Raw genomic sequence first — 27445 nt, 5'->3', positions numbered from 1 at the left:
CCCATGATTTTGGAATGAGATGTTCAATGAGCTGGTGTCCACACACGTTTGGGCAAGTAGTGTATATGTGTACTGAAGGAAAACATGCAAAATGTACCAGTAGACGACGACAGTATCCAAACCTCCTGCTTCCATCTTCGCCAGTCAAAACAAAAGAGAACATTTCACTGTGGAAAAATAAAATACAATAAATGTATATATAATATGCTTATAGGATTGTGATATAAACCCCCCAGAAAACATGTTCACATTGGTATGATGTGGGCCCAATGCAGGCAAACATATTGTCCCCATGCTGACTCCCCATATTGGGCCAATGTGCCTTTGCTCCACGTTGGCCCCCAAGGCATTGGCCCAGTGTGGGCAGCCCATATCTGGTGAAGGCAGCTCTCACTTTGCCTGAAATAAGCCTGTCCTTTCCCAGCAAACATGTCCATATTAGAACGATGTGGGCCCATTGCGGACAAAAAATATTGGCCCCATGTAAGCTGCCTATATTGGGCCGATACGCTGTTGCAATTTCATTGGAATATATTTATTTATAATTAATTAAACTTTATTTCAATGCATAAATTGCATAATTGTCAAGACGTAAAGGTGTTTAAGGGATCATGGATGACCAAGATGTTTCTTTCAAAATATATTTTTACAAGAGAAACTGTTAAGTTTCTCATATATCACATTTGGCACTTATTTAAGTAATTTAATAACCTCATCATTGGCAGTGCACAAGATCCCCAAAAAATGTCTCATCGCACAACAGAACACAAAGTCACTGTTCGTGTTTTAAGATTTTTATGAAATATGGCCAATAATTAATTACAATATGAGTGAAATAAATTAGAATTAAGTATGTCCTGTGTGGCTCAGTCGGTAGAGCATGGCGCTTGCAATGCCAAGCGTCGTGGGTTCGATTCCCGCTGGGGCCACCCATATGTAAAAAAGTAGTGGCCCCAGCCGACTTGTAAGTCGCTTTGGACAAAAGCGTCTGCTAAATGGGATATATTATGTTAAAAAGCAGCTTTTCTGTGAGTAGACCACTGATTGGCCAGCTAATCTATGACGAAATGGCAAGCATTTTTAATTGGTTTCTTTGAGATACAAGTTTGAAATCTTTTAAGTGTTTTTTTCCCCTCCTCCAATGTATGCTTTGGCCACAAATACATAGGATGTATAGGATGAGTCAACAACATTATTTTGTTATGAGTTAACATAATATGAACTTTTAAAAGTGAGATTTTTACAGGACAGGTACTATAAATTTCCCCAAAAAGAATTGTGTGCTAACCATGCCTGACAAATATTGAAATGAGCCACTTGGTGTGGGCTGGCCTGTGTTGGGCTGGTGCGGGCTAAAATGTGTTGGGCTGTTGAAGGCTTGGCATGGGCTAGCCTGTGTTGGGCTGGTGTTGGCTAGCCTGTGTTGGGCTGTTGTAGGCTAGCCTGTGTTGGGCTGGTGTTGGCTAGCCTGTGTTGGGCTGGTGTTGGCTAGCCTGTGTTGGGCTGTTGTAGGCTAGCCTGTGTTGGGCTGGTGTTGGCTAGCCTGTGTTGGGCTGGTGTTGGCTAGCCTGTGTTGGGCTGTTGTTGGCTAGCCTGTGTTGGGCTGGTGTGGGCTAAAATGTGTTGGGCTGGTGAAGGCTTGGCATGGGCTAGCCTGTGTTGGGCTGGTGTTGGCTAGCCTGTGTTGGGCTGTTGTAGGCTAGCCTGTGTTGGGCTGCTGTTGGCTAGCCTGTGTTGGGCTGCTGTTGGCTAGCCTGTGTTGGGCTGCTGTTGGCTAGCATGTGTTGGGCTGGTGTAGGCTAGCCTGTGTTGGGCTGATTTGGGATTGGTGTAGGCTAGCCCATGTTGCGCTGATGTGGGATGGGTGTTGGATAACCTTTGTTAGGCTGGTGTAGGCTAGTCTGTGTTGGGTTTGTTGTGGGCTAGCCTGTTTGGGGCTGGTGTGGGCTTAGTGTTTTGGGACGTTGTTGGATTGCTGTGGGCTAGCCCTTACCCACCTTGCCCCACTGAATACCGACATGGGCCCAAAGGGGTAATGTTTACTGGGCCACATAGACTCCAAGGTCAGTATTTTGGTTTATGAGGTTAATAAGAGTAAAGTATGGTACAGATCCATAATAAATAGCTAAATACATTCTATCTATAAAGTGCTTTTCTCAAACATTAGAACTGTGTATGATTACAAAGACATGTAGGCTATGTTAGATTAGTGCATTATGAGTGTGATTCTGCTGACCTGGGGTAGTTCTCTACTGGCTTCAAGTCCTTAGCATCAGGGAAACAGAACTGGGGGATGATCCTTAGCTGATCCTCTGTCTCCTTCATGAACTTGAAGCTCCGCTCCAGCTGCAGAAAGAGCAGGACAAAACGTCATAAGTCTGGGTCAAAATACGAAATCCATCAAAAACCGAGTTTAATCCCGACCCAAATCAACACTTAGCCTTTAACATCTAAACACTTTCCTGAAGATCTATTGCAGATTTCAGAGAATTACCCGATGCTAAGACAATTGGAAGGTTAAGTGGAACCATCGACAGATTGCTAACTATCCTGTCACTTTAAAATTCACAACATTTTTATACTCCCCAAAGTGCAATTTCTGTGCAGCATAATTTTACATCTGCAAATCGAAAAGAAGGGGCTTGGTCAGGACACATTTTCTGTTCAGGCACTCAAATCAAATCACATTCTATTTGACACACGCTTCGTAAACAATAGCTGTAGTCTAACAGCCTTACTTATTGGTCCTTTTCCAACAATACAGAGTTAAGATAAAGATATAGAATAAAACATGTAAATAGTAACACGAGAAATAAATGCACAGTGAACAACAAAAGAAAAAAAGTGACACGGCTATATACAGGGAGTACCAGTACCGAGTCAATGTACAAGGTAATTGAGGTTAGCTATGTACATATACTGTATGTAGGGATAAAGTAACTAGGCAAAAGGATAGATGATAGACAGTAGGAGCAGCATATGTGGTGTGTGACGTTGGTATGCATGTGTGCACGTGCTATAAAGTGCCTTCAGAAAGTATTCACACCCTGTCACGGCTTTCTTCCTGGGAAGGAGAGGCGGACCAAAACGCAGAGTGGTTAGAGTTCATGTTAATTTAATAAGGTAACTCAACCATGAACAGGATACAAAACAATAACCGTGAAACCCGAAACAGTCCTAACTGGTGCATAAAACACAAAGACAGGAAACAATCACCCACAAACTACCCAAAGAATATGGTGCCTAAATATGTTTCCCAATCAGAGACAACGATAAACACCTGCCTCTGATTGAAAACCACTTTAGGCAACCATAGACTTTCCTAGACAACTAAACTGAACACAACCCCATTAATCTAATAAAACCCATAGACAAGACAAAACACATAAATCACCCATATCACACCCTGACCTAACCAAAAAAATAAAGAAAACAAAGATAACTAAGGCCAGGGTGTGACACACCCCTTGACTTTTCCCACATTTTATTGTGCTAAAAGGTGGGATTAAAATGATTTTAATATTTTTTTGTCAAAAATCTACACAAAATACTCTTTAATGTCAAAGTAGAAGATTAATGAACTTTAATGAAAAATAAAACAGTGTCTTTAAAGTGGGGTGGATCAGCTTTAATATTGCATATATACATTCTATATACATTTTACTGACACAGTATATTTTTTGTTATTTTTGTTATTTTTAGTCCACCCTTCAGCTCTATCTCTGAATACCATCCAGGTTTGATGTCTATATTTCCAACTGTGCTGTTTCACAAATGTTCTCAACCTTTATACATTTTATGACTCATCCAGAACGCCGCAGCCCGTCTGGTGTTCAACCTTCCCAAGTTCTCTCACGTCACCCCGCTCCTCCGCTCTCTCCACTGGCTTCCAGTTGAAGCTCGCATCCGCTACAAGACCATGGTGCTTGCCTACGGAGCTGTGAGGGGAACGGCACCGCAGTACCTCCAGGCTCTGATCAGGCCCTACACCCAAGCAAGGGCACTGCGTTCATCCACCTCTGGCCTGCTCGCCTCCCTACCATTGAGGAAGTACAGTTCCCGCTCAGCCCAGTCAAAACTGTTCGCTGCTCTGGCCCCCAATGGTGGAACAAACTCCCTCACGACGCCAGGACAGCGGAGTCAATCACCACCTTCCGGAGACACCTGAAACCCCACCTCTTCAAGGAATACCTAGGATAGGATAAGTAATCCTTCTCACCACCCCCCCCCTTAATGATTTAGATGCACTATTGTAAAGTGGCTGTTCCACTGGATGTCAGAAGGTGAATTCACCAATTTGTAAGTCGCTCTGGATAAGAGCGTCTGCTAAGTGACTTAAATGTAAATGTAAATGTTATGACAAAATATGGCTACTTTGAAGAATCTCAAATATAACATATATTTTGATTTGTTTAACACTTTTTTGGTTACTACATGATTCCATATTGGTTATGTCATAGTTTTGATGTCTTAACTATTATTCTATGTAGAAAATAGTAAAAAATAAAGAAAAACCCTTGAATGAGTAGGTGTTCTAAAACTTTTGACAATATATATAATAATAATAATAATAATATATTTTTTGTTGCCTATTTGCATTTAATTTTGTTAATAATACCTGTCAAATATCAGTTTGCAAACAATGTAGAAACAAAAAATTATTGAGTTAATAAAGTCGCATACAAACATGGTCTCTTTTTTGGTTTCTTGAGTAAGGCAGCTCCAAAATGCAGGTGTTTCAGACCAGCTCAGTGCTTTCTGTGGTGGCGGGGCGGCCAACGGAAAATACTGAGCATAGGGGTTAGTAATGTTCTCTAGTTGCGCCATGATTGGCTCAGTGTTCTGTCTCTCATGGGCACACTACATCAACGCAAAATCTACGGACAGCTCAAAAATTCAAGCCCCTTGGGTGATTCAATTGAGTTACATTAGAAGTGCCCACCCAAGAAGGCTCATTGGCAACATATACAATGACTTCAAATCACGCTATATCTACCATAGCTTTGGTTGGACTTAGCTAGCAAGCTAGACAAGCAGTCATCGTCAAAAATCACATCGAAAATCTACTGGCATATCCTTTTCAATTCTTGTCATACGAAGAGAAATTATAGATAAGACATATCGGTGTTCATCGGCCATTGGACGGCCATTACACACACAACCTATTGGAATTTACAAATTCAACAATGAGTGGCTTGGAAGGAATCATTTGCTAACTGCAAGCATTGCAAAGCAATCACTCGCCTGCTATTCAGTGGAGTGGTTGTGTTGTCCAAGTCTGGGTTTAAGGGTCTCTTTTCCAAGCTTAAAAGGATGAACATTCAACACCATGGGCAGAAAGGTTTGAATACAATGGCCATGCTGGCAATCCAGCATGACTTCTGTCATGTTCAAAACAACTGGAAACTCTGAACTGGGAAATCTCAGACTTCAGTGAATTCAAGACAACTGGGAACTAACTCTGAATACTTTTTGAACGGTCATCCAACTCGGAATTCCAAGTCAGGAACTCGGGCCTCTTTCTAGAGCTCCGACCTGAAGTGCACTGACGTCATGATTCAACCTTGTTTTTTTTCAGAGTTCCCAGTTGTCTTGAAATCACAATAAGTCCAGAGAATGCCAGACTTTGATGACAAAGTTTGAGGACCAAATTTGCCATGCTGTTCAAGTGAGCACAGCACAACAAGGTGAGTCCAAAAATGTCTTGTATGCTGATGCATAAATGATGTAATATGCCAGGGAGATATGTATACTGTAGCTAGGAAGTGAATAATAAGTGTACAGTGAGGCAAAAAAGTATTTAGTCAGCCACCAATTGTGCAAGTTCTCCCACTTAAAAAGATGAGAGAGGCCTGTAATTTTCATCATAGGTACACTTCAACTATGACAGACAAAATCTGAGAAAAAAATCCAGAAAATCACATTGTAGGATTTTTAATGAATTTATTTGCAAATTATGGTGGAAAATAAGTATTCGGGCCCCTACAAACAAGCAAGATTTCTGGCTCTCATAGACTTGTAACTTCTTCTTTAAGAGGTTCCTCTGTCCTCCACTCGTTACCTGTATTAATGGCACCTGTTTGAACTTGTTATCAGTATAAAAGACAGCTGTCCGCAACCTCAAACAGTCACACACCAAACTCCAATATGGCCAAGACCAAAGAGCTGTCAAAGGACACCAGAAACAAAATTGTAGACCTGCACCAGGCTGGGAAGACTGAATCTGCAATAGGTAAGCAGCTTGGTTTGAAGAAATCAACTGTGGGAGCAATTATTAGGAAATGGAAGACATACAAGACCACTGATAATCTCCCTTGATCTGGGGCTCCATGCAAGATCTCACCCCGTGGGGTCAAAATGATCACAAGAACGGTGAGCAAAAATCCCAGAACTACACGGGGGACCTACTGAATGACCTGCAGAGAGCTGGGACCAAAGTAACAAAGCCTACCATCAGTAACACACTACGCCGCCAGGGACTCAAATCATGCAGTGCCAGACTTGTCCCCCTGCTTAAGCCAGTACATGTCCAGGCCCATCTGAAGTTTGCTAGAGAGCATTTGGATGATCCAGAAGAAGATTGGGAGAATGTCATATGATCAGATGAAACCAAAATATAACTTTTTGGTAAAAACTCAACTCGTCGTGTTTGGAGGACAAAGAATGCTGAGTTGCATCCAAAGAACGACATACCTACTGTGAAGCATGGCGGTGGAAACATCATGCTTTGGAGCTGTTTTTCTGCAAAGGGACCAGGACGACTGATCCATGTAAAGGAAAGTATGAATGGGGCCATGTATCGTGAGATTTTGAGTGAAAACCTCCTTCTATCAGCAAGGGCATTGAAGATGAACGTGGCTGGGTCTTTCAGCATGACAATGATCTCAAACACACTGCCCGGGCAATGAAGGAGTGGCTTCGTAAGAAGCATTTCAAGGTCCTGGAGTGGCCTAGCCAGTCTCCAGATCTCAACCCCACAGAAAATCTTTGGAGGGAGTTGAAAGTCCGTGTTGCCAGCAACAGCCCCAAAACATCACTGCTCTAGAGGAGATCTGCATGGAGGAATGGGCCAAAAGACTTACAGAAAACGTTTGACCTCTGTCATTGCCAACAAAAGGTATATAACAAAGTATAGAGAAACTTTTGTTATTGACCAAATACTTATTTTCCACCATAATTTGCAAATAAATTCATAAAAACTCCTACAATGTGATTTTCTGGATTTTCTGGAGTCCATGGAGGGATCCAAATTGTGGATTTAAAAGAAAACATGAATCATCAGCCTACAATGACACCTTTGTTTTTAAGCCCTGGATTTCTAGCTACTTGATATTATTGATGGATCTGATTTCAATAGCAAAAATTTCGATGGCTATACATTTGCCGATGTGGACAACCTTGTTTTACTCCTCTTGACAGTTTAATACTTTCTGAGAAGTAGTCATTATTTACTATTTTACACATAGGGTTCCGAACATAACTTTAACCCATTGTATAAGAGATTCTCCAAAATTGAAATATCCCGGGCATTTATATAGAAATGCCAGTCGTACTTTATCAAAATACTTTTCCAAGTCAGCTATGAATACCAGGCCCGGTTTCCCAGATTTTCAATAGTGTTCTATTGTTCCCAGTACTTGTCCTATATTATCTCTAATGTATTGTCCATGTAAAAAAACCTGACTGATTAGGTTTAATAATATCCAAGAATACCTTTTAAATTCTATGCGCTATGCATTTTGCTAGAATTTTTGCGTGTCAACACTGAAGTGTATGGGCCTCCAATTTTTTTAATGGACTGGATCTTTATATTACCACCTGGGTCACCTGGATCATGGTTGAGTAACAAGAATCAGACCTTATTGTTGAGTATCTGATAATGTAAAACTTGTATAGGAGAGGTTAAAACATGCCAATAACGGTCCTCTGAGTATATCAACAAATATTTGGTATTCCTCAACTGGTATGCCATCCAGCCCTGGAGTTTATAATAATAAATAAAGGCTATAATTGCATCAAGAAGTTCCTCCTCTGAAATGTGGCTTTCAAATTAGTCTTTCTGTACAGTGTTGTTAATTAACAGCTGTATTAATGGAAAGAAATCTATACAATTAACTATTTTTTAACCTTCATTTAACTAGGCAAGTCAGTTAAGAACAAATTCTTATTTGCAATGACGGCCTACCCCGTCCAAACCTGGACGACGCTGGGCCAATTGTGCGCCACCCTATGGGACTCCCAATCACGGCCGGTTGTGATCAAGACTGGAATCAAACCAGGGTGTCTGTATTGACGTCTGAAGCACTGAGATGCAGTGCCTTAGACCGCTGCGCCACTCGGGAGTCCCAAACATGACATTACCTTTATGAATCACGGCCAGATGTGATCACACTTATTAAAGTACTTTGAGTCCTCTTTCAATAAAATCGTTTGGTGAATCATGGGTCATTTGTTTAAGTAAATTATTTTTGGTAGCATGCTGAATATGATGAAGACAAGGAGTGGAGTGGAGCTGCATAAGTGTGGCTCTCCACTTTCTGGAGGATCAAGTTTTGAATTAGTGGAATTAGAGTATGATAGCTAAAGAGATAGAGGAAACACCTTTCTCCGGATTACATCTTCAAACTAAGGGAAACCATGGCATGGCATTCCTGACAGGGAATGCGTCCATGCACGATGATGTTTACAGGTAAGATAGACTAGCGTTAGCTTTTTAGATATTACACATATTACACATTTTCTAATTTTGACAGGAAGTGGTTTAATTTCAAGCTAAAATGTACCTAGCTAACGTTAGCCAGCTGGCTCCTTAACTGATGTTATTATTCATTTCCCAGAGCCGTGTGCTGTTCTAGTTAGAACCTAATGTTAGCTAGCTAACATTGAATATGGTTCGTTAGCTCCCAGCACTGTGGCATTGTTGGGACTGTTTACTGTTTAACCTGTCTGGCCCACCCGGGACGCAACCGCACCCCCTGCCAACAATAAATGCAAATGCGCTACGGCAAATGCTAATAGCACTCGTTAAAACTCAAACGTTCATTAAAATTCACATGCAGGGTAGTCAATTCAAGCTACACTCGTTGTGAATCTATCCAACGAGTCAGATTTGTAAAAATGCTTTTCGGCGAAAGCATGAGTAGCTATTATCTGATAGCAGGCAACACGCCGAAATGCCAGAAGGGGACGCAAACAAAGGAATTAGCGTAGCTGGCGCTACACAAAACGCAGAAATAAAATATAAAACATTCATTACCTTTGACGAGATTCTTTGTTGGCACTCCTATATGTCCCATAAACATCACAATTGGGTCTTTTTTTCGATTAAATCGGTCCTTGTGTACCCAAAATGTCAATTTATGAAGACCGTCAGATCCAGTAAAAACACGTTTTTTAAACGCGACGTTATTTTTTTAAATTAAAAAAGTTGCCTATAAACTTTGACAAAACACTTCAAACTACTTCTGTAATCCAGCTTTAGGTATTACTAAACGTTAATAAACGATCAAATTGATCAAGGAGCGATCTGTATTCAATAGGCACAAGTTTGGGAAACGTAGTCAACTTTTCTGGTTCCATTGTTTACAGCTGTGGACTTGACAACCGGATGTGGCTATTACTCAGATGACCAACGATTTAGTTGAATCGAAATCACAACACTGGCGACATCGTGTGGAAGCTATAGGAACTGTATCCTCAGCCTTAAGTATTTTTCCTTCCAATAGACAATACATGGACTGGCAGATTGATTTTTTCTCCGTCGATTTAGTGACCTTGTTTTCTGGCGATTTTGACCACGGAATTCGTTCTGTTATAGTCACAGACACCATTGAACCAGTTCTAGAAACTTCAGAGTGTTTTCTATTGACACATACTAATCATATGCATATACTATATTCCTGGCATGAGTAGCAGGACGTTGAAATGTTGCGCGATTTTTAACAGAATATTGAAAAAAGTAGCCCGATCTCTAAGAGGTTTTTAACTAGCTAACGTTGGCTGGTTGGCTCGTTAGCTAATGTTACGTGATGTGTGTACAACACCCGTTGAATATGGCCAGTGTCAGTAAACATTGGTAAAAAAATAGTAATGAAATTACTGCCAGCAGAGCTGGTTAGGCTGTTTTCATGTTATCCAGAGGTAAACAAATCATCGGCCAGAGCGTCAAATGTGCGCTTCGAGAGAAACGAGATGGGTGGGGCTAAAGCTTAGGGTGAGGGTGTGAACGATGTAGTTATCAGTCAGCAAGTAGTATTGTTAGTGTTTCCATGTCAGACGTATCTTTTGGTTTGTATCATTCCATAACTGCACCTGCTTCCTGACTCCCTGCATCTATGTTACAGCTTGCCTCTTTTTTGCCACCGCTTCCTCTTTCGAGTCCTGGGATCAGGGTCCAGAGTAAGCAGAACGTCCAGGGCTATCGACTTGTTAAAGTAGAAATCTTCATCCAAATTGAGGTTATTGATCACTGTTCTGATGTCCAAAAAAATGTTTTCGGTCATAGGAAATTGTGCCGTAGACATTATGTGCAAAAAAATGTACGATTAGCATAGAGAATAATGAAAACAAAAAACAGCAGTAGCCTCTAAGACGGCAGCCCCATGTTCAAACTCCTTCATTCTCCTCACCTTGAGGGGAAAGTGCTGTGTGACCTCCGGCAGGTAGTGGACGCCAGCCTTGGTCCTGTGCAGCGCCACAACCAGAAAGTACTCAAAGAGCTGGCGTTGATGTAGCTCCTTCAGATTCCTGGTGAGGTCCAGAGAGCTATGTTTGTTACAGTACTGACCCTCACCCGGCTGGCTCAGGATAGACTGGACTGAGGACATGCGCTGCCGATGGGCTGTGAGAGGGGAAGGAGGGTATGGAAGGAAAGGAAGGAAAAGCAAAGGTAATGAAAGAGAAGGAGAGGGGTAGAAAAAGGGAAGATTAATTTGATACTGACAGAAGCAATTTATGGAATTGTGAAAGATGTCAGTTGGTCACATAGTACCTTTAGCCCTGTCCTCTGTCTCACTCTCTGAGTCAGTGTTTTCATCTGTGACTGCAACAAAAATGAAAAAAGTGTTACAAAATGGAGAGCATTGAAATAATGTTTTGGGGGTTGAAAGAATCTCACCCTCACCTCTCCCTGAGCTGGTCTCAGCAAGGTGATAGACCCTCCTCAGATGTTTCTTTCCAACACGAGCCTCAAAGATACTGTTGATTTTAAGCACATCCTGTTGGAAGAATGAATGTTAGAAATATCAATATTGGATATACACTGAGTATACAAAACATTAAGAATACCTTTCCATGACATAGACTGACCAAGAGAAAGCTATGATCCCTTGTTGATTTCACTTGTTAAATCCACTTCAATCAGTGTAGATGAAGGGGAGCAGACAGGTTAAAGAAGGATGTTTAATAAGCCTTGAGACAATTGATATATGGATTGTGTATGTGTGCCATTCAGAGGGTGAATTGGCAAAACAAAATATTTAAGTGCCTTTTGAACAGGGTATGGTACTAGGTGCCAAGCGCACCGGTTTGTGTCAAGAACTGCAATGCTGCTGGGTTTTTCACACTCAACAGTTTCCCATGTGTATCAACTGTGTGAAGCATTGGAGACAACATGGGCCAGCATCCCTGTGGAATGCTTACGACACCTTGTAGAGTCCATGCCCCGATGAACTGAGGCTGTTTTGAGGGAAAAGGGGGGGAGGGGGTGTGCAACTCAATATTAGCAATGTGTTCCTAATGTTTGGTATACTCAGTGTATAGGAGAAGGAGAGGAGACAAGGAGAGGAGAAGAAGCCACTTAAGACTATTGAGATTCCCCCACAGTCTCTTACCATTGGTATCCTCCTGCAGGCGTGGTTATAGGAATCTCCTCCAGACAGCCAGTGGGGCAGCTCATCTGCGCTGTGAGGGGTGGACTGGGGGCTGAGCCGGGGGGGAGATGCTACTCCTCCACTATCACTACGGTGATGGTTGGTCTTACGCAGATCTGGAAGCTTGAAGCTGCAACTCCCACCAGAGTTCTGTCTGAAGAAACCAGGCCTGGAGATCTGCACAGAGACTAAAAATAATCAGATCAATCTGTGAAGTAAAGTCATAAGCTAATGTAAAGGACATCACACTGCTTGCTTAGCGAGTACCGCTTCCTCCTGATTTGGCTCATGAGACTCAAACCCAAGATCTCTGCCCCGCAAACACACACATCTTAACCAGTCATGCCACTGAAAAGCTGGCTATCCAACAGCGCATGTGGAGACACTTCAGGCTGAGGAGTGAGCATCACAGATCCCCATCTGCTACACTGACACAAACTGTCCTGACTGTTATGTCATCATTAAGACAGTGTTATGTACCTTGGAGCATTCTGACCCAGGAGAGGAAGGTAGAGAAGGTTGTGATGAGCACTGACTGGATACCTCAATGTCCTCATATGGATTCTCCTTGGAAGAGTCTGCAGGAAGACCAAAGATAATTAAACACTATTGAATTTAGTTTAAATTATTATTTGTGATTAGATCAGTTTTTTTTATTCTTCACCTGTAATAATTTCATAATGATGATAAGGCGGATGACATGATGGAATGTCCTCAAACTCAAATGATTTCCTGTGAAGGAACAAAAGAAAGGGGGAAATACTTAGAATATATTGTGTGTATGTTTATATGAGAGTGAATTAATTACTGTTAGTGTGAATTTAGTGTTGTCTGTTCTGTATGGCTATTTTACCTATTGGGGTTGTCTCTATCTCTTTGTCTGTCTGTCCTGGGTCTCCTGTAGATGTTGGGGGAAGGCTGGTTGGACAGAGGTGGAGGGGAGATGGAAGGCAGTGGGGGCAGATTCCTCTGCCCTTTCCCATGTCTCGGTAATGAGCGGGTCCCCACTTCAAATTTGGAGAGGTGCTGAAAGGTACGTTGCTGGAAGGTACGCTGGGGTTTGGGGACCGGGTTTATGGGTGGTGACCCTGGCTCTGTGTACACATTCTGCAGGTCTCGTCCCTCATGCCCACCTTGCCTTGACTCCCCAAACATCTCGTCAGCATCCAATGTTCCTAAAATGGATTCTATCTCTCTTCTCTTGGCCTCTACATGTGTATCTCTGCTAGGTGGGCAGAAGTAGTTGCCAGGTAGCTCTAGAGGACTCTTGCTGGGGTTCTCCTCCCTCATGGTCTGCTCCAGTTTCTTGAAGAGAGTGAAGACGGCTCTCTGCTCCACCAGTCTCCTACCATTGTCTTTCTTCAGCATCCCCATCACCTGCTCCTTCACAGGCTCCACAGTAGGCCGAGAAACCCCTGCCCTTCCTATGATCGCTTTCCCAAGGTTCTGCTGCTTTTCCCTGCTGGTCAGCCTGCTGCAGTGTCCTTTATGCTGCTCCTCGGAGGGTCTGACATCCTTCTTCTGAAGGGATTCAGTTATTTTCACAGTAGTGTCCTTTACATGCCCCACAGGCGAGGTAGTCCTCGAATTCCCAGCCATTTCTACATTATCTTTCCCATGGTTCTGCTGTGTCTCCTTGCTGGCTGGTCTACTCCAGTGCTCCATGGAATCAATCTTTTTTAGGGATTCTGTTATTTTCACAATAGGAACTGTAGTGACTGTTGGGGAGATATGCTCTATGTTCTCCTTCCCATTGTTCTTCTGCTTCTCTCTGTTGGTTGGTCTTTCGCAGTCCTCAATGGTGGGTTTGGAATCACTCTTAATTAAGGAGTCAGTTCTTTCCACAATACTCTGAGTGGGTGTAGTTGTAGCTGTTGTTAATGTTGGGGATGGGGTAGACTCCTTTCCTTCAAACTTTGAGATCTTGTCTTTGATGGTGGCATGGGGAGGTTTGGAGAGTGTTCTGCCCCCAGCCAAAGTGTTCCTCTCAGCCTGCATAGCTATGCTTGGGATCTCCAGCAGGGTGTTTAGGTTGTTTAGGGAGATGAGGGGCAGATTGGTTGCCCTTCCCTGTCCTGGCACTGCCCTGGCCTGTTGTTAGGGTCTGTAGGTGCACTGTCCCCTTTCAGAAGGCCACATCTGAAATAGCAGTCCAAATGGTAGTCAACACAACAGCTACTAAACCATATTAGCACAGGCAACTAAAACTTTTAGACCTCAAACACAACCTTGAATTTTCAATTCAGGCAAAATAGACTTTACAATATATTGTGGACTTCAAATTGTCCATTTAGTCAACATAAAAAGACAATAACAACAGGACTCATTTAAGGAACATTCCAGTCTGTTCAGTCATTGATGGGAAAGTCAGGGTCTTTAGTCTGGCGGTAGCATAAATGTCATGAGGACAGGCCTGTGACCGACCATATCCTTCTCACAGAGCTTCAGTAAACAAACACATACTTGGACCAGAGCCACATGGACCAGAGCCATCTAAAACTGTTTTGATTTAGATGGAAATAAGCAAATAGATTAAATAAGCATTCTGAACCCAAATAAAAACATAACAGTTGTTAATTAAAGAGAAACTGAATTAGTTGTATGTGTGTTGATGGTTTTGAATTGGGAAGTGTATTAGTAGTTGAAATAATAGTATGGCTTAAGGGGAACCACTTTACTTTGTAACTATGATCTTCTTGGTGACTTTTTTTTCAATGGACCCATAAATATTCCCCCAACATTACAGGTCCCCACTCTCATCATACTCACTTGTTGACAATTTGGTAAAGGCAGTCCTGCCCTGCAGTTATCCTGCTAGCAGACTCCATTCTCAGCATACACCTGTAGGGAGAGAGACAGGAAGATAGAGACAAGTTTCAAATTACAGTTACACACAAAGGGATACTGCAGAAAAAAAGAGAGAGAGAGATCAGATATTTTGGATTCCCTTAATCCTAGTTCTAGTCATGCAGATATGTCTATGAAGCTCATAAAATCACTAGCCAGACATCTAGAGTGGAGGCATCTCTGTCCCAGTGAGACTGGATCAGTGTAAGAATAGTATCCTATAACTGATTTTCCACCTCTCATTCATTCCTCACATCTGGTTTCCTACAGTATTTTGCACAGCCAGTTAAGTTTCATACAAAACCATGACAAAAATAGTTCAAATCCCATGAGGGGCTAAGTCAGCACACAAATAAAACATTTGAGTCACAAATAACTATTGGAGAGGGAGTACTGATACTTTTTAACCCCTGTCACTGTCACAATGGCAAATGGAAATTTTATTTATTTATTTTACCTTTATTTAACTAGGCAAGTCAGTTAAGAACAAATTCTTATTTTCAATCACGGCCTAGGAACAGTGGGTTAACTGCCTGTTCAGGGGCAGAACGACAGATTTGTACCTTGTCAGCTCTGAGACTCTACTCTGTCTCTGTATTTCAGTTCTCAGGGCATTGTCTCTCAGTTCACTGGCTTCTGAGAAGATCTTGGGTAGAGTATCCCAAGCAGACCCTTTTAGACCGCATGTCTGCCACTTGAATAATGTTTACATGTCCTACATCACTCATATCATATGAATGTACTGTATTTTATACCATCTATTGTACCTTGCCTATGCCGCTCGGCCATCGCTCATCCATATATTTATATGTTCATATTCTCATTCATCCCTTTAGATTTGTGTGTATTAGGTAGTTGTTGGGGAATTGTTAGATTACTTGTTAGATATTACTGCACTGTCGGAACTAGAAGCACAAGCATTTCGCTACACTCCCACCATGTGTATGTGACCAATAAAATGTGATTTGATGCTGTATACTAAGTCGTAGATAAGTTGAAAAAGCACCAGGGGTTCACATACTGCTGGATATACAGCAGGACATACATAATATCACATTATTCTCGTTTATCAGCCTTGTAGAGGTCCTAGAATTTTGACACAGGACAAGAAATGAATACAATATTATCAAACTCAGCCAATGCACAAATCGTCATCTAGTCGTCCTTACCTTTCTCTGTTGCACAGAGCTTGTGAGTCTACCAGTGGAACAGGAGCTCATTTCCACATCAGTGACCCTTGATACAACAGCATCATTATCCATGACTTCCTCAATCACAAGCAGGTCAACTCCTCTCTCATATACTATATGTTGCCATACTAAGATCTGCCTCTCCTTTCCCACGACTCCAACACTAGTCATCAATCATCTCTCACACACTGTGGAAAACATCTCCTGGCTTATTATGAAGAAGTGTATCTCAAAGGTTGCATCAAGTCCAACGCAGCTCCAAGACTTTAGTAGTCTGATTTAGTATTTCCCTCTATATGCTTTATTTGCCATGTATCCTAATGGAATAGCTGACCCCTTTCTCCTAAACTCGCTCTCCCACTATAGCTGCAGACCCCTCCCACTCTTACACAATGGTCCCTTCCCAGCTAACTGAAAGTGCTGGTTCCTCTCCACCACGTCTCATCTTAAGCTAGATCATTGGACATTTTAGCTGGCTGAGGTCCAGTTGATTTGCAATGTAATGGGTTCAAATTACTTCATCCACTGTGCAGGGATTATTCACTTTTCTGTCAAGAAGTTCATTTCTGTAGGAAGGATTTTGCTTTACTGTTCTGAGGTCATTGTTTCCATTGGTCTGTTTCTCTACCTCTATCTGCTGTGTATTGTGATTACTGCAACTTGAAGTTCATAACTATTTCATAACATAATGATTAGGCCAATTTTATTGATTTAAGTTAGTAAACAACTGCTAGTCCAAGAGAAAGGGGAATTGAATGGACAGTGACAACTATATTAATTTTCCTAAAAACCATGTGTTGAACCTCTCATGGCAACTGTCTATCTGCACCACTTTTGCAATGCAGCTGTGCCTACACATTTCGATCCCCAGCCTGCTACAAGAACTACATCTTTCTGCATGTAACATACTGAAAAACAACTAATATGTCATTATGTAGCAACAGGTTATTGCAATATCCCAGTCTATTACTTTTAAGATCTTCATATCATAACTTTAAAAAAGTATGCATTATTATTTTCAACTCACTTTGCATCAACCGTTTCAGTGCAACAACAGAGACCACACACACAGCACATCTTACAATAACAAAATACAACAGTTTCCCAAAAAAACGTTCACTTACCTATGTTCACCTTACATGATGACCATTTTGTGACACTTGACACGCTGCAAGTCCCGCCTCTCCCATCTCCTCATTGGTTTTTAGGATCGTATACCCACGTGGGTGATTGAAAGATGAACTAAGGTCCACACCCCAGTTGGTGGTGGTAATGCACCTTAAAGTTGGTTGCCAACCTCCATATACTGTCCAAAGAATAAGAAGAAGGAGCCTGAAGGAGGAGAGATTACTGGAAACAAACTTGGTTGACCATTTTATCTGTGGATTAATTGTTGGAGTAGAGGACCTTATGCATTTCAAGTAAAATAACAACCCAAGGTTTATATCCCAGGAATACTTAGCTAGTAACAGCAAACTTGCTAGCTAAATTGACATAATTGTTTCCTGCTTTTCGACCTGTCCCCAAATTAATATAGTTGGTTCTGTATTGATTTTGAGGAAGGAAAAGGTATTCAAATTGTATGATGCTCTTCATCCAAGAGTATTAATAAAAAAGATAAGACAGACAGACAGAGTTCAATTTACTTCAAAGAACAGAGAGAGCCCGGTAAACATGACCACATTTACCCAATGCAGGTAAAATATTGGCCCTACATAGGCTGTCCACATTGGGCCAATATTTTTAAAATACAGTACCAGTCAAAAGTTTGGACAACAACTCAGTCAAGGGTTTTTCATTATTTTACTATTTTCTACACTAAATAAATCTACATTCTACATGAAATAAATCAAAATATATTTGAGATTTTAGTTTCTTCAAAAAAGCCACCCTTTGACTTGATGAAAGCTTTGCACATTCTTGGCAGTCTCTCAACCAGCTTCATGAAGTAGGCCATTGTAAAAACACCTGGAATATTTTTACAACAGTCTTGAAGGAGTTCCCACATACGCTGAGCACTTGTTGGCTGCTTTTCCTCCACTTTGCGATCCAACTCATCCCAAACCATCTCAATTGGGTTGAAGTCGGGTGATTGTGGAGGCCAGGTCATCTGATGCAGCACTCTGTCACTCTCCTTTTTGGTCAAATAGCCTTTACACAGCCTGGAAGTGTGTTGGGTCATCAATCAATCAAATGTATTTATAAAGCTCTTCTTATATCAGCTGATGTCACAAACTGCTGTACAGAAACCCAGTCTAAAACCCCAAACAGCAAGCATTGCAGATGTAGAAGCACGTTGGCTCGGAAACACTCCCTAGAAAGGCCAGAACCTAGGAAGAAACCTAGAGAAAAACCAGGCTATGAGGGGGGCCAGTCCTCTTCTGGCTGTGCCGGGTGGAGATTATAACAGAACATGGCCAAGATGTTCAAATGTTCATAGACGACCAGCAGGGTCAAATAATAATACTCGAAGTGGTTGTCAAGTGTGTAGCAGGTCAGCACCTCAGAAGTAAATGTCAATTGGCTTTTCATAGCTGATCATTCAGAGTATCTCTATGTCGCGGCTGATTTACTCCTCTTCGTCTGGGACTGAGGGGCAGCTCAGGACTGAAGAGCAGCTCAGGACTGAAGGGCACCTCCGGACTGAAGGGCAGCTCCGGACTGAAAGGCAGCTCCGGACTGGCTGACGACTCTGACGACTCTGGTGGATCCTGGCTGACTGGCGGATCCTGGCTGACTGGCGGCTCTGGCGGATCCTGACTGACTGGCGGATCCTGGCTGACTGGCGGCTCTGGCGGATCCTGGCGGCTCTGGAAGATCCTGGCGGCTCTGGCGGATCCTGTCTGCTCCTTGCAGACTGGCGGCTCTGGCGGATCCTTGCAGACTGGCAGATCTGGCGGCTCCTTGCAGACTGGCAGCTCCTTTGCCGACTGGCGGCTCTGGCGGCTCCAGCAGCTCTGGACAGGCGGGAGACTAAGCAGCTCTGGACAGGCGGGAGACTCTAGCGGCTCTGGACAGGCGGGAGACTCTAGCGGCTCTGGACAGGCGGGAGACTCTAGCGGCTCTGGACAAGCGGGAGACTCTAGCGGCTCTGGACAAGCGGGAGACTCTAGCGGCTCTGGACAGGCGGGAGACTCTAGCGGCTCTGGACAGGCGGGAGACCTTAGCGGCGCTGGACAGGCGGGAGACCTTAGCGGCGCTGGACAGGCGGGAGACTCTAGCGGCGCTGGACAGGCGAGGCACACTGTAGGCCTGGTGCGTGGTGCCGGAGCTGGTGGTACTGGGCCGAGGACACGCACCTCAGGGCGAGTGCGGGGAGGAGGAACAGGGAGTACTGGGCTCTGGACACGCACAGGAAGCCTGGTGGGGGGGCTGCCACCGGAGGGCTGGTGCGTGTAGGTGGCACTGGATAGGCGCACTGGAGCTCTTGAGCACCGAGCCTGCCCAAACTTATCTGGTTGAATGCTCCCAGTCACCCTGCAAGTGTGACGAGGTGGAATAGCCAGCACTGGGCTGTGCAGGCGACCCGGGGACACCATGCGTAAGGCTGGTGCCATGTACGCCGGCCCAAGGAGACGCACTGGAGACCAGATGCGTAGAGCCGGCTTCATGGCACTTGGCTCGATGCCCAATCTAGCCCGGCTGATACGAGGAGCTGGTATGTACCGCACCGGGCTATGCACCCACACTGGGGACACCGTGCACTCCACAGCATAACACTGTGCCTGCCTGGTCCCTCTCGCTCTCCGGTAAGCACAGGAAGTTGGCGCAGGTCTCCTACCTGGCTTCGCCATACTTCCTGTTTGCCCCCCCAATACATTTTTGGGGCTGACTCTCGGGCTTCCATCCGCGCCGCCGTGCTGCCTCCTCATACCATCGCCTCTCCAGCTTCTCTGCCTCCAGCTCTTCTTTGTGGCGGCGATATTCTCCTGGCTGTGCCCAGGGTCCTTTCCCATCTAGGATCTCCTCCCAAGACCAGAAGTCCTGATTGCGCTGCTCTTCCTGCCGCTGCCTGTCACCACGCTGCTTGGTCCTGTACTGGTGGGTGATTCTGTCACAGCTGATTTCCTCCTCTTCGTCTGTGTAGCAGGGATCGAACCAATACGCAGCATAGCACAAAATAACAAATGTGGCAAAAGCTAAACAGTCCTATCTGGTGCAGAGAACACAAAGACAGGAAACAATCAGCCACAAAGTACCCACAGAATATGGCTGCCTAAATATGGTTCCCAATCAGAGACAACGATAGACAGCTGCCTCTAATTGAGGCCCAATCTAGGCAACCATAGACATACAAATTACCTAGAAGGGCAACAGCCCCATAAACATACAAAAAACCCTAGGCAAGATAAAAAACACATACATCACCCGTCACACCCTGACCTAACCAAAATAACAAGGAAAAACAAAGAATACTAAGGTCAGGGTGTGACACTCTACTGCTCCTGCTATCTCTAGAGAGTTGAAAAACAGCAGGTCTGGGACAGGTAGCTAGTCCGGTCAGGGTTCTATAGCCGCAGGCAGAGCACTTTAAACTGGAGCCAGGTGGACTGGGGACAGCAAGGAGTCATCAGGCCAGGTAGTCCTGAGGCACGGTCCTAGGGCTCAGGTCCTCCGAGAGAGAGAAAGAAAGAGAGAATAAGAGAGAGCACACTTAAATTAACACAGGACACCGAATAGGACAGGAAAAGTACTCCAGATATAACAAACTGACCCTAGCCCCCCGACACATAAACTACTGCAGGATAAATACTGGAGGCTGAGACATGAGGGGTCAGGAGACACTGTGGCCCCATCCAAGGACACCCCCGGACAGGGCCAAACAGGAAGGATATAACCCCACCCACTTTGCCAAAGCACAGCCCCACAAATATTTTTTTACATTTAAATGGCTGTCCTGTTATCACTAGAGGAATATCTTCAACCACCAACTTACAGTACCATCCTGAGACAAGGCTGAGTATAGCCCACAAAGATCTCCGCCACAGCACAACCCAAGGGGGGTAGAAGCACGGTGGCTAGGAAAACCAACCCAGACAGGATGATCACATCAGTGACTCAACCCACTCAGGTGACGCACTCCTCCCAGGGACAGTATGAGAGAGCCCCAGTAAGCCAGTGCTCCAGAGCCTTTCCGTTCACCTTCCCACTCCTGGGCCAGACTACACTCACATTTACATTTTACATTTACATTTAAGTCATTTAGCAGACGCTCTTATCCAGAGCGACTTACAAATTGGTGAATTCACCTTCTGACATCAGTGGAACAGCCACTTTACAATAGTGCATCTAAATCATGACCCACTGAAGAGATGAGTCTTTAGTAAAGACTTAAAGGTTGAGACCAAGTTTGCGTCTCTGACATGGGTAGGCAGACCGTTCCATAAAAATGGAGCTCTATAGGAGAAAGCCCTGCCTCCAGCTGTTTGCTTAGAAATTCTAGGGACAATTAGGAGGCCTGTGTATTGTGACCGTAGAGTACGTGTAGGTATGTACAGCAGGACCAAATCAGAGAGATAGGTAGGAGCAAGACCATGTAATGCTTTGTAGGTTAGCAGTAAAACTTTGAAATCAGCCCTTGCTTTGACAGGAAGCCAGTGTAGGGAGGCTAGCACTGGAGTAATATGATCACATTTTTTGGTTCTAGTCAGGATTCTAGCAGCTGTATTTAGCACAAACTGAAGTTTATTTAGTGCTTTATCCGGGTAGCCAGAAAGTAGAGCATTGCAGCAGTCTAACCTAGAAGTGACAAAAGCATAGATAAATTTTTTTCTGCATCATTTTTGGACAGAAAGTTTCAGATTTTTGCAATGTTACGTAGATGGAAAAAAGCTGTCCTTGAAATGGTCTTGATATGTTCTTCAAAAGAGAGATCAGGGTCCAGAGTAACGCCGAGGTCCTTCACAGTTTTATTTGAGACGACTGTACAACCATTAAGATTAATTGTCAGATTCAACAGAAAATCTCTTTGTTTCTTGGGACCTAGAACAAGCATCTCTGTTTTGTCCGAGTTTAAAAGTAGAACGTTTGCAGCCATCCACTTCCTTATGTCTGAAACACATGCTTCTAGCGAGGACAATTTTGGGGCTTCACCATGTTTCATTGAAATGTACAGCTGTGTGTCATCCGCATAGCAGTGAAAGTTAACATTATGTTTTCGAATTACATCCCCAAGAGGTAAAATATATAGTGAAAACAATAGTGGTCCTAAAACGGAACCTTGAGGAACACCAACATTTACAGTTCATTTGTCAGAGGACAAACCATTCACAGAGACAAACTGATATCTTTCCGACAGATAAGATCTAAACCAGGCCAGAAATTGTCCGTGTAGACCAATTCGGGTTTCCAATCTCCCCAAAAGAATGTGGTGATCGATGGTATCAAAAGCAGCACTAAGGTCTAGGAGCACAAGGACAGATGCAGAGCCTCGGTCTGATGCCATTAAAAGGTAATTTACCACCTTCACAAGTGCAGTCTCAGTGCTATGATAGGGTCTAAATCCAGACAGAAGCATTTCGTATACATTGTTTGTCTTCAGGAAGGCAGTGAGTTGCTGCGCAACAGCCTTTTCTAAAATTTTTGAGAGGAATGGAAGATTCGATATAGGCCGATAGTTTTTTATATTTTCTGGGTCAAGGTTTGGCTTTTTCAAGAGAGGCTTTATTACTGCCACTTTTAGTGAGTTTGGTACACATCCGGTGGATAGAGAGCCGTTTATTATGTTCAACATAGGAGGGCCAAGCACAGGAAGCCGCTCTTTCAGTAGTTTAGTTGGAATAGGGTCCAGTATGCAGCTTGAGGGTTTAGAGGCCATGATTATTTTCATCATTGTGTCAAGTGATATAGTACTAAAACACTTGAGCGTCTCTCTTGATCCTAGGTCCTGGCAGAGTTGTGCAGACTCAGGACAACTGAGCTTTGAAGGAATACGCAGATTTAAAGAGGAGTCCGTAATTTGCTTTCTAATAATCATGATCTTTTCCTCAAAGAAGTTCATGAATTTATCACTGCTGAAGTGAAAGCCATCCTCTCTTGGGGAATGCTGCTTTTTAGTTAGCTTTGCGACAGTATCAAAAAGGAATTTCGGATTGTTCTTATTTTCCTCAATTAAGTTAGAAAAATAGGATGATCGAGCAGCAGTAAGGGCTCTTCGGTACTGCACGGTACTGTCTTTCCAAGCTAGTCGGAAGACTTCCAGTTTGGTGTGGCGCCATTTCCGTTCCAATTTTCTGGAAGCTTGCTTCAGAGCTCGGGTATTTTTTGTGTACCAGGGAGCTAGTTTCTTATGAGAAATATTTTTAGTTTTTAGGGGTGCAACTGCATCTAGGGTATTGCGCAAGGTTAAATTGAGTTCCTCAGTTAGGTGGTTAACTGATTTTTGTCCTCTGGCGTCCTTGGGTAGACAGAGGGAATCTGGAAGGACATCAAGGTATCTTTGTGCTGTCTGTGAATTTATAGCACAACATTTGATGTTCCTTGGTTGGGGTCTGAGCAGATTATTTGTTGCAATTGCAAACGTAATAAAATGGTGGTCCGATAGTCCAGGATTATGAGGAAAAACATTAAGATCCACAACATTTATTCCATGGGACAAAACTAGGTCCAGCGTATGACTGTGACAGTGAGTGGTCCAGAGACATGTTGGACAAAACCCACTGAGTCGATGATGGCTCCGAAAGCCTTTTGGAGTGGGTCTGTGGACTTTTCCATGTGAATATTAAAGTCACCAAAGATTAGAATATTATCTGCTATGACTACAAGGTCCGATAGGAATTCAGGGAACTCAGTGAGGAACGCTGTATATGGCCCAGGAGGCCTGTAAACTGTAGCTATAAAAAGTGATTGAGTAGGCTGCATAGATTTCATGACTAGAAGCTCAAAAGACGAAAACGTCATTTTTTTTTTGTAAATTGAAATTTGCTATCGTAAATGTTATCAACACCTCCGCCTTTGCGGGATGCACGGGGGATATGGTCACTAGTGTAGCCAGGAGGTGAGGCCTCATTTAACACAGTAAATTCATCAGGCTTAAGCCATGTTTCAGTCAGGCCAATCACGTCAAGATTATGATCAGTGATTAGTTCATTGACTATAATTGCCTTTGAAGTAAGGGATCTAACATTAAGTAGCCCTATTTTGAGATGTGAGGTATCATGATCTCTTTCAATAATGACAGGAATGGAGGTGGTCTTTATCCTAGTGAGATTGCTAAGGCGAACACCGCCATGTTTAGTTTTGCCCAACCTTGGTCGAGGCACAGACACGGTCTCAATGGTGATAGCTCAATGGTGATAGAAAGAGGGCCAATTATCTACAAATTCTAACTTTTGGGAGGGGCAGAAAACAGTTTTCAACCAGCGATTGAGTTGTGAGACTCTGCTGTAGAGCTCATCACTCCCCCTAACTGGGAGGGGGCCAGAGACAATTACTCGATGCCGACACATCTTTCTAGCTGATTTACACGCAGAAGCTATGTTGCGCTTGGTGATCTCTGACTGTTTCATCCTAACATCGTTGGTGCCGACGTGGATAACAATATCTCTATACTCTCTACACTCGCCAGTTTTAGCTTTAGCCAGCACCATCTTCAGATTAGCCTTAACGTCGGTAGCCCTGCCCCCCGGTAAACAGTGTATGATCGCTGGATGATTCGTTTTAAGTCTAATACTGCGGGTAATGGAGTCGCCAGGTAGGAGACCTGCGCAAACTTCCTGTGCTTACCGGGGGGCTAAAGAGACCGGGCAGGCACCGTGTTATGATGGGGAGCGCAAGATGTCTCCAGTGCGGGTGCATAGCCCGGTGCGGTACATACCAGCTCCTCGTATTGGCCGGGCTAGAGTGGGCATCGAGCCAGGTAAGGTTGGGCAGGCTCGGTGCTCAAGAGCTCCAGTGTGCCTGCACGGTCCGGTCTATCCAGTGCCACCTCCACACATCAGTCCTCCGGTGGCAGCTCTCCACACCAGGCTTCCTGTGCGTGTCCTCGGCCCAGTACCACCAGTGCCAGCATCACGCATCAGGCCTACAGTGCGCCTTGCCTCTCCAGCGCTACCGGAGCCTTTCTCCTCTCCTGCGCTGCCGGAGTCTCCCGCCTGTTCAGCTCTGCCCGAGTCTTCCTCCTCTCCAGCGCTGCCCGAGCCTCTCGCCTCTCCAACGCTGCCGGAGCCTTCCTCCTCTCCAGCGCTGCCGGAGCCTTCCTACTCTCCTGCGCTGCTGGAGTCTCCCGCCTATTTAGCGCTGCCAGAGCCTTCCGCCTCTACAGCGTTGCCGGAGTCTCCTGCCTGTTTAGCGCAGCCAGAGCTGCCAGCCTGCATGGAGCAGCCAGAGCTGTCAGCCTGCATGAAGCAGCCAGAGCTGCCAGTCTGCATGGAGCAGCCAGAGATGTCAGTCTGCATGGAACAGCCAAAGCTGTCAGTCTGCATGGAGCAGCCGGAGCTGCCAGTCTGCATGGAGCTGCCAGTCTGCATGGAGCTGCCAGTCTGCAAGGAGCTGCCAGTCTGCAAGGAGCTGCCAGTCTGCAAGGATCTGCCAGTCTGCAAGGAGCTGCCAGTCTGCAAGGAGCCGCCAGTCAGCATGAAGCAGCCAGAGCTGCCAGTCAGCATGGAGCAGCCAGAGCCGTCAGTCTGCCAGGATCCGCCAGTCAGCCAGACTCTTCCAGATCTGCCAGTCAACCAGACTCTTCCAGATCTGCCAGTCAACCAGACTCTTCCAGATCTGCCAGTCAACCAGACTCTTCCAGATCTGCCAGTCAGCCAGACTCTTCCAGATCCGCCAGTCAACCAGACTCTTCCAGATCCGCCAGTCAGCCAGACTCTTCCAGATCCGCCAGTCAGCCAGACTCTTCCAGATCCGCCAGTCAGCCAGACTCTTCCAGATCCGCCAGTCAGCCAGACTCTTCCAGATCTGCCAGTCAGCCAGATACTTCCAGATCCGCCAGTCAGCCAGGATCTGCCAGAGCCTTCCTCCTTCCTGTGCTGCCGGGGTCTCCCACCTGTCCGGCGCTGCTGCCGGGGTCTCCCGCCTGTCCGGCGCTGCTGCCGGGGTCTCCCGCCTGTCCGGCGCTGCTGCCGGGGTCTCCCGCCTGTCCGGCGCTGCTGCCGGAGTCTCCTGCATAACCGGCACTGCTGCCGGAGTCTGAAGAGCCCCTCTGTCCCGAGCTGCCCCTCTGTCCCGAGCTGCCCCTCTGTCCCGTGTTGTTATGTAGAGTTGCCGTGGCTGGGAGGTCACGGAAGCTGACAAGGTGGGGGAAGACTGCGGTGAAGTGGGGGACACGTCCAGCACCAGAGCCGTCACCGCGGACAGATTCAGGTTTTGCGGCCAGAGCCTGCAGCTTGGGGGGGTGGTTACTGTCACGCCCTGGCCATAGTTTACTTTGTATGTTTCTATGTTTTGGTTGGTCAGGGTGTGATCTGAGTGGGCATTCTATGTTGGATGTCTTGTTTGTCTATTTCTGTGTTTGGCCTGATATGGTTCTCAATCAGGGGCAGGTGTTAGTCATTATCTCTGATTGGGAACCATATTTAGGTAGCCTGGGTTTCACTGTGTGTTTGTGGGTGATTGTTCCTGTCTCTGTGTTTTGCACCAGATAGGGCTGTTTTCGTAGGTTTGTTATTTTGTTAGTTTAATAGTGTATAGTTCTTTATTTAAATAAAATTAATAACAACTATGCTGCATTTTGGTCCACTCCTCCTTCCCACAACGAAAGCCGTGATAATAACATTGTTGACACATTGTGGCAGCTCAAATTATGTGGTTGATGATGGAATAGTGCAGGGCTCTCAACCTTGTTCCTGGAGAGCTACTGCCTTGTAGGTTCACTCCAACCCTAATCTAGTGCACCTGATTTTAATAATTACCTGCTTAATAAATTAATCAGGTTAGTTCCAAATGAGGTTGGATTGAAAACCTACAGGAGGGCAGCTCTCCAGGAACAAGGTTGAAGAGCTTTGGACTAATGGATCTAGTTCTTAGATCAATGCATTTGAAATTCGAAAAGTCACTATGAAGGTGCAGTTCCCAGAAGTGGAGCTGTCACTGCAATGGATGGAAGCCTTATTTCATGTAGTTGTAATCATGTCTGAAGTAAATTTGTTCTTAATGTAGGACATTAAATGATCAGATGTGTGTGAGTTGGTAGCAGTACTTCAGTCAATATCAGCAAAGGATATTGGTTATTAGTTAGTGTCAGTAAAGTGTTGTTTTTTTAACACCAAGACAAACAATATGAACTGTGTAATTTAATATTTAAGATCATTAAGTGAACAGTAACAGCCAATATGGAAATACAGTGCATTTGGAAAGTATTCAAACCCCTTGACTTTTTCCACATTTTGTTACATTAGAGCCTTATTCTAAAATGTATTAAATAATGTAGCGTCATACCCAAGAAGACTCGATGGTGTAATCGCTGCCAAAGGCGCTTCAGCAAAGTACTGAGTAAAGGGTCATAAATGTAATATTTCCCTCTTTTTTTTACATTTGCAAAAATAGCAACCTGTTTTTGCTCTGTCATTATGGGGTATTGTGTGTAGATTGATG

At 44.3% G+C, this 27445-nt stretch overlaps 1 protein-coding gene across 2 annotated transcripts in view; it reads right to left on the bottom strand.

Moving 5' to 3' along the window:
- LOC135514684 (DENN domain-containing protein 2A-like) overlaps positions 1-13956 on the bottom strand; it is a 42728-nt gene extending 28772 nt beyond the window's left edge. For both annotated transcript variants that reach the window (XM_064938195.1, XM_064938196.1), the window contains exons 1-9: positions 12724-13956; positions 12535-12602; positions 12351-12448; positions 11832-12047; positions 11123-11216; positions 10991-11041; positions 10629-10840; positions 2237-2346; positions 98-167 (exon numbers count right to left, since the gene is read on the bottom strand). In XM_064938195.1, the coding sequence (XP_064794267.1) occupies positions 98-167; positions 2237-2346; positions 10629-10840; positions 10991-11041; positions 11123-11216; positions 11832-12047; positions 12351-12448; positions 12535-12602; positions 12724-13868 (2064 nt within the window). In that variant the 5' untranslated portion in view covers positions 13869-13956. The remainder of the gene's footprint in view (positions 1-97; positions 168-2236; positions 2347-10628; positions 10841-10990; positions 11042-11122; positions 11217-11831; positions 12048-12350; positions 12449-12534; positions 12603-12723) is intronic.
- Between the last annotated feature and the right edge of the window lie 13489 nt (positions 13957-27445).

The sequence above is a fragment of the Oncorhynchus masou genome, chromosome 26 (assembly GCF_036934945.1).
Source record: "Oncorhynchus masou masou isolate Uvic2021 chromosome 26, UVic_Omas_1.1, whole genome shotgun sequence".
Lineage (NCBI taxonomy): Eukaryota > Metazoa > Chordata > Actinopteri > Salmoniformes > Salmonidae > Oncorhynchus > Oncorhynchus masou.
Note: the sequence above shows the minus strand (reverse complement) of the source record. Positions and strands in the feature narration are given on the sequence as shown.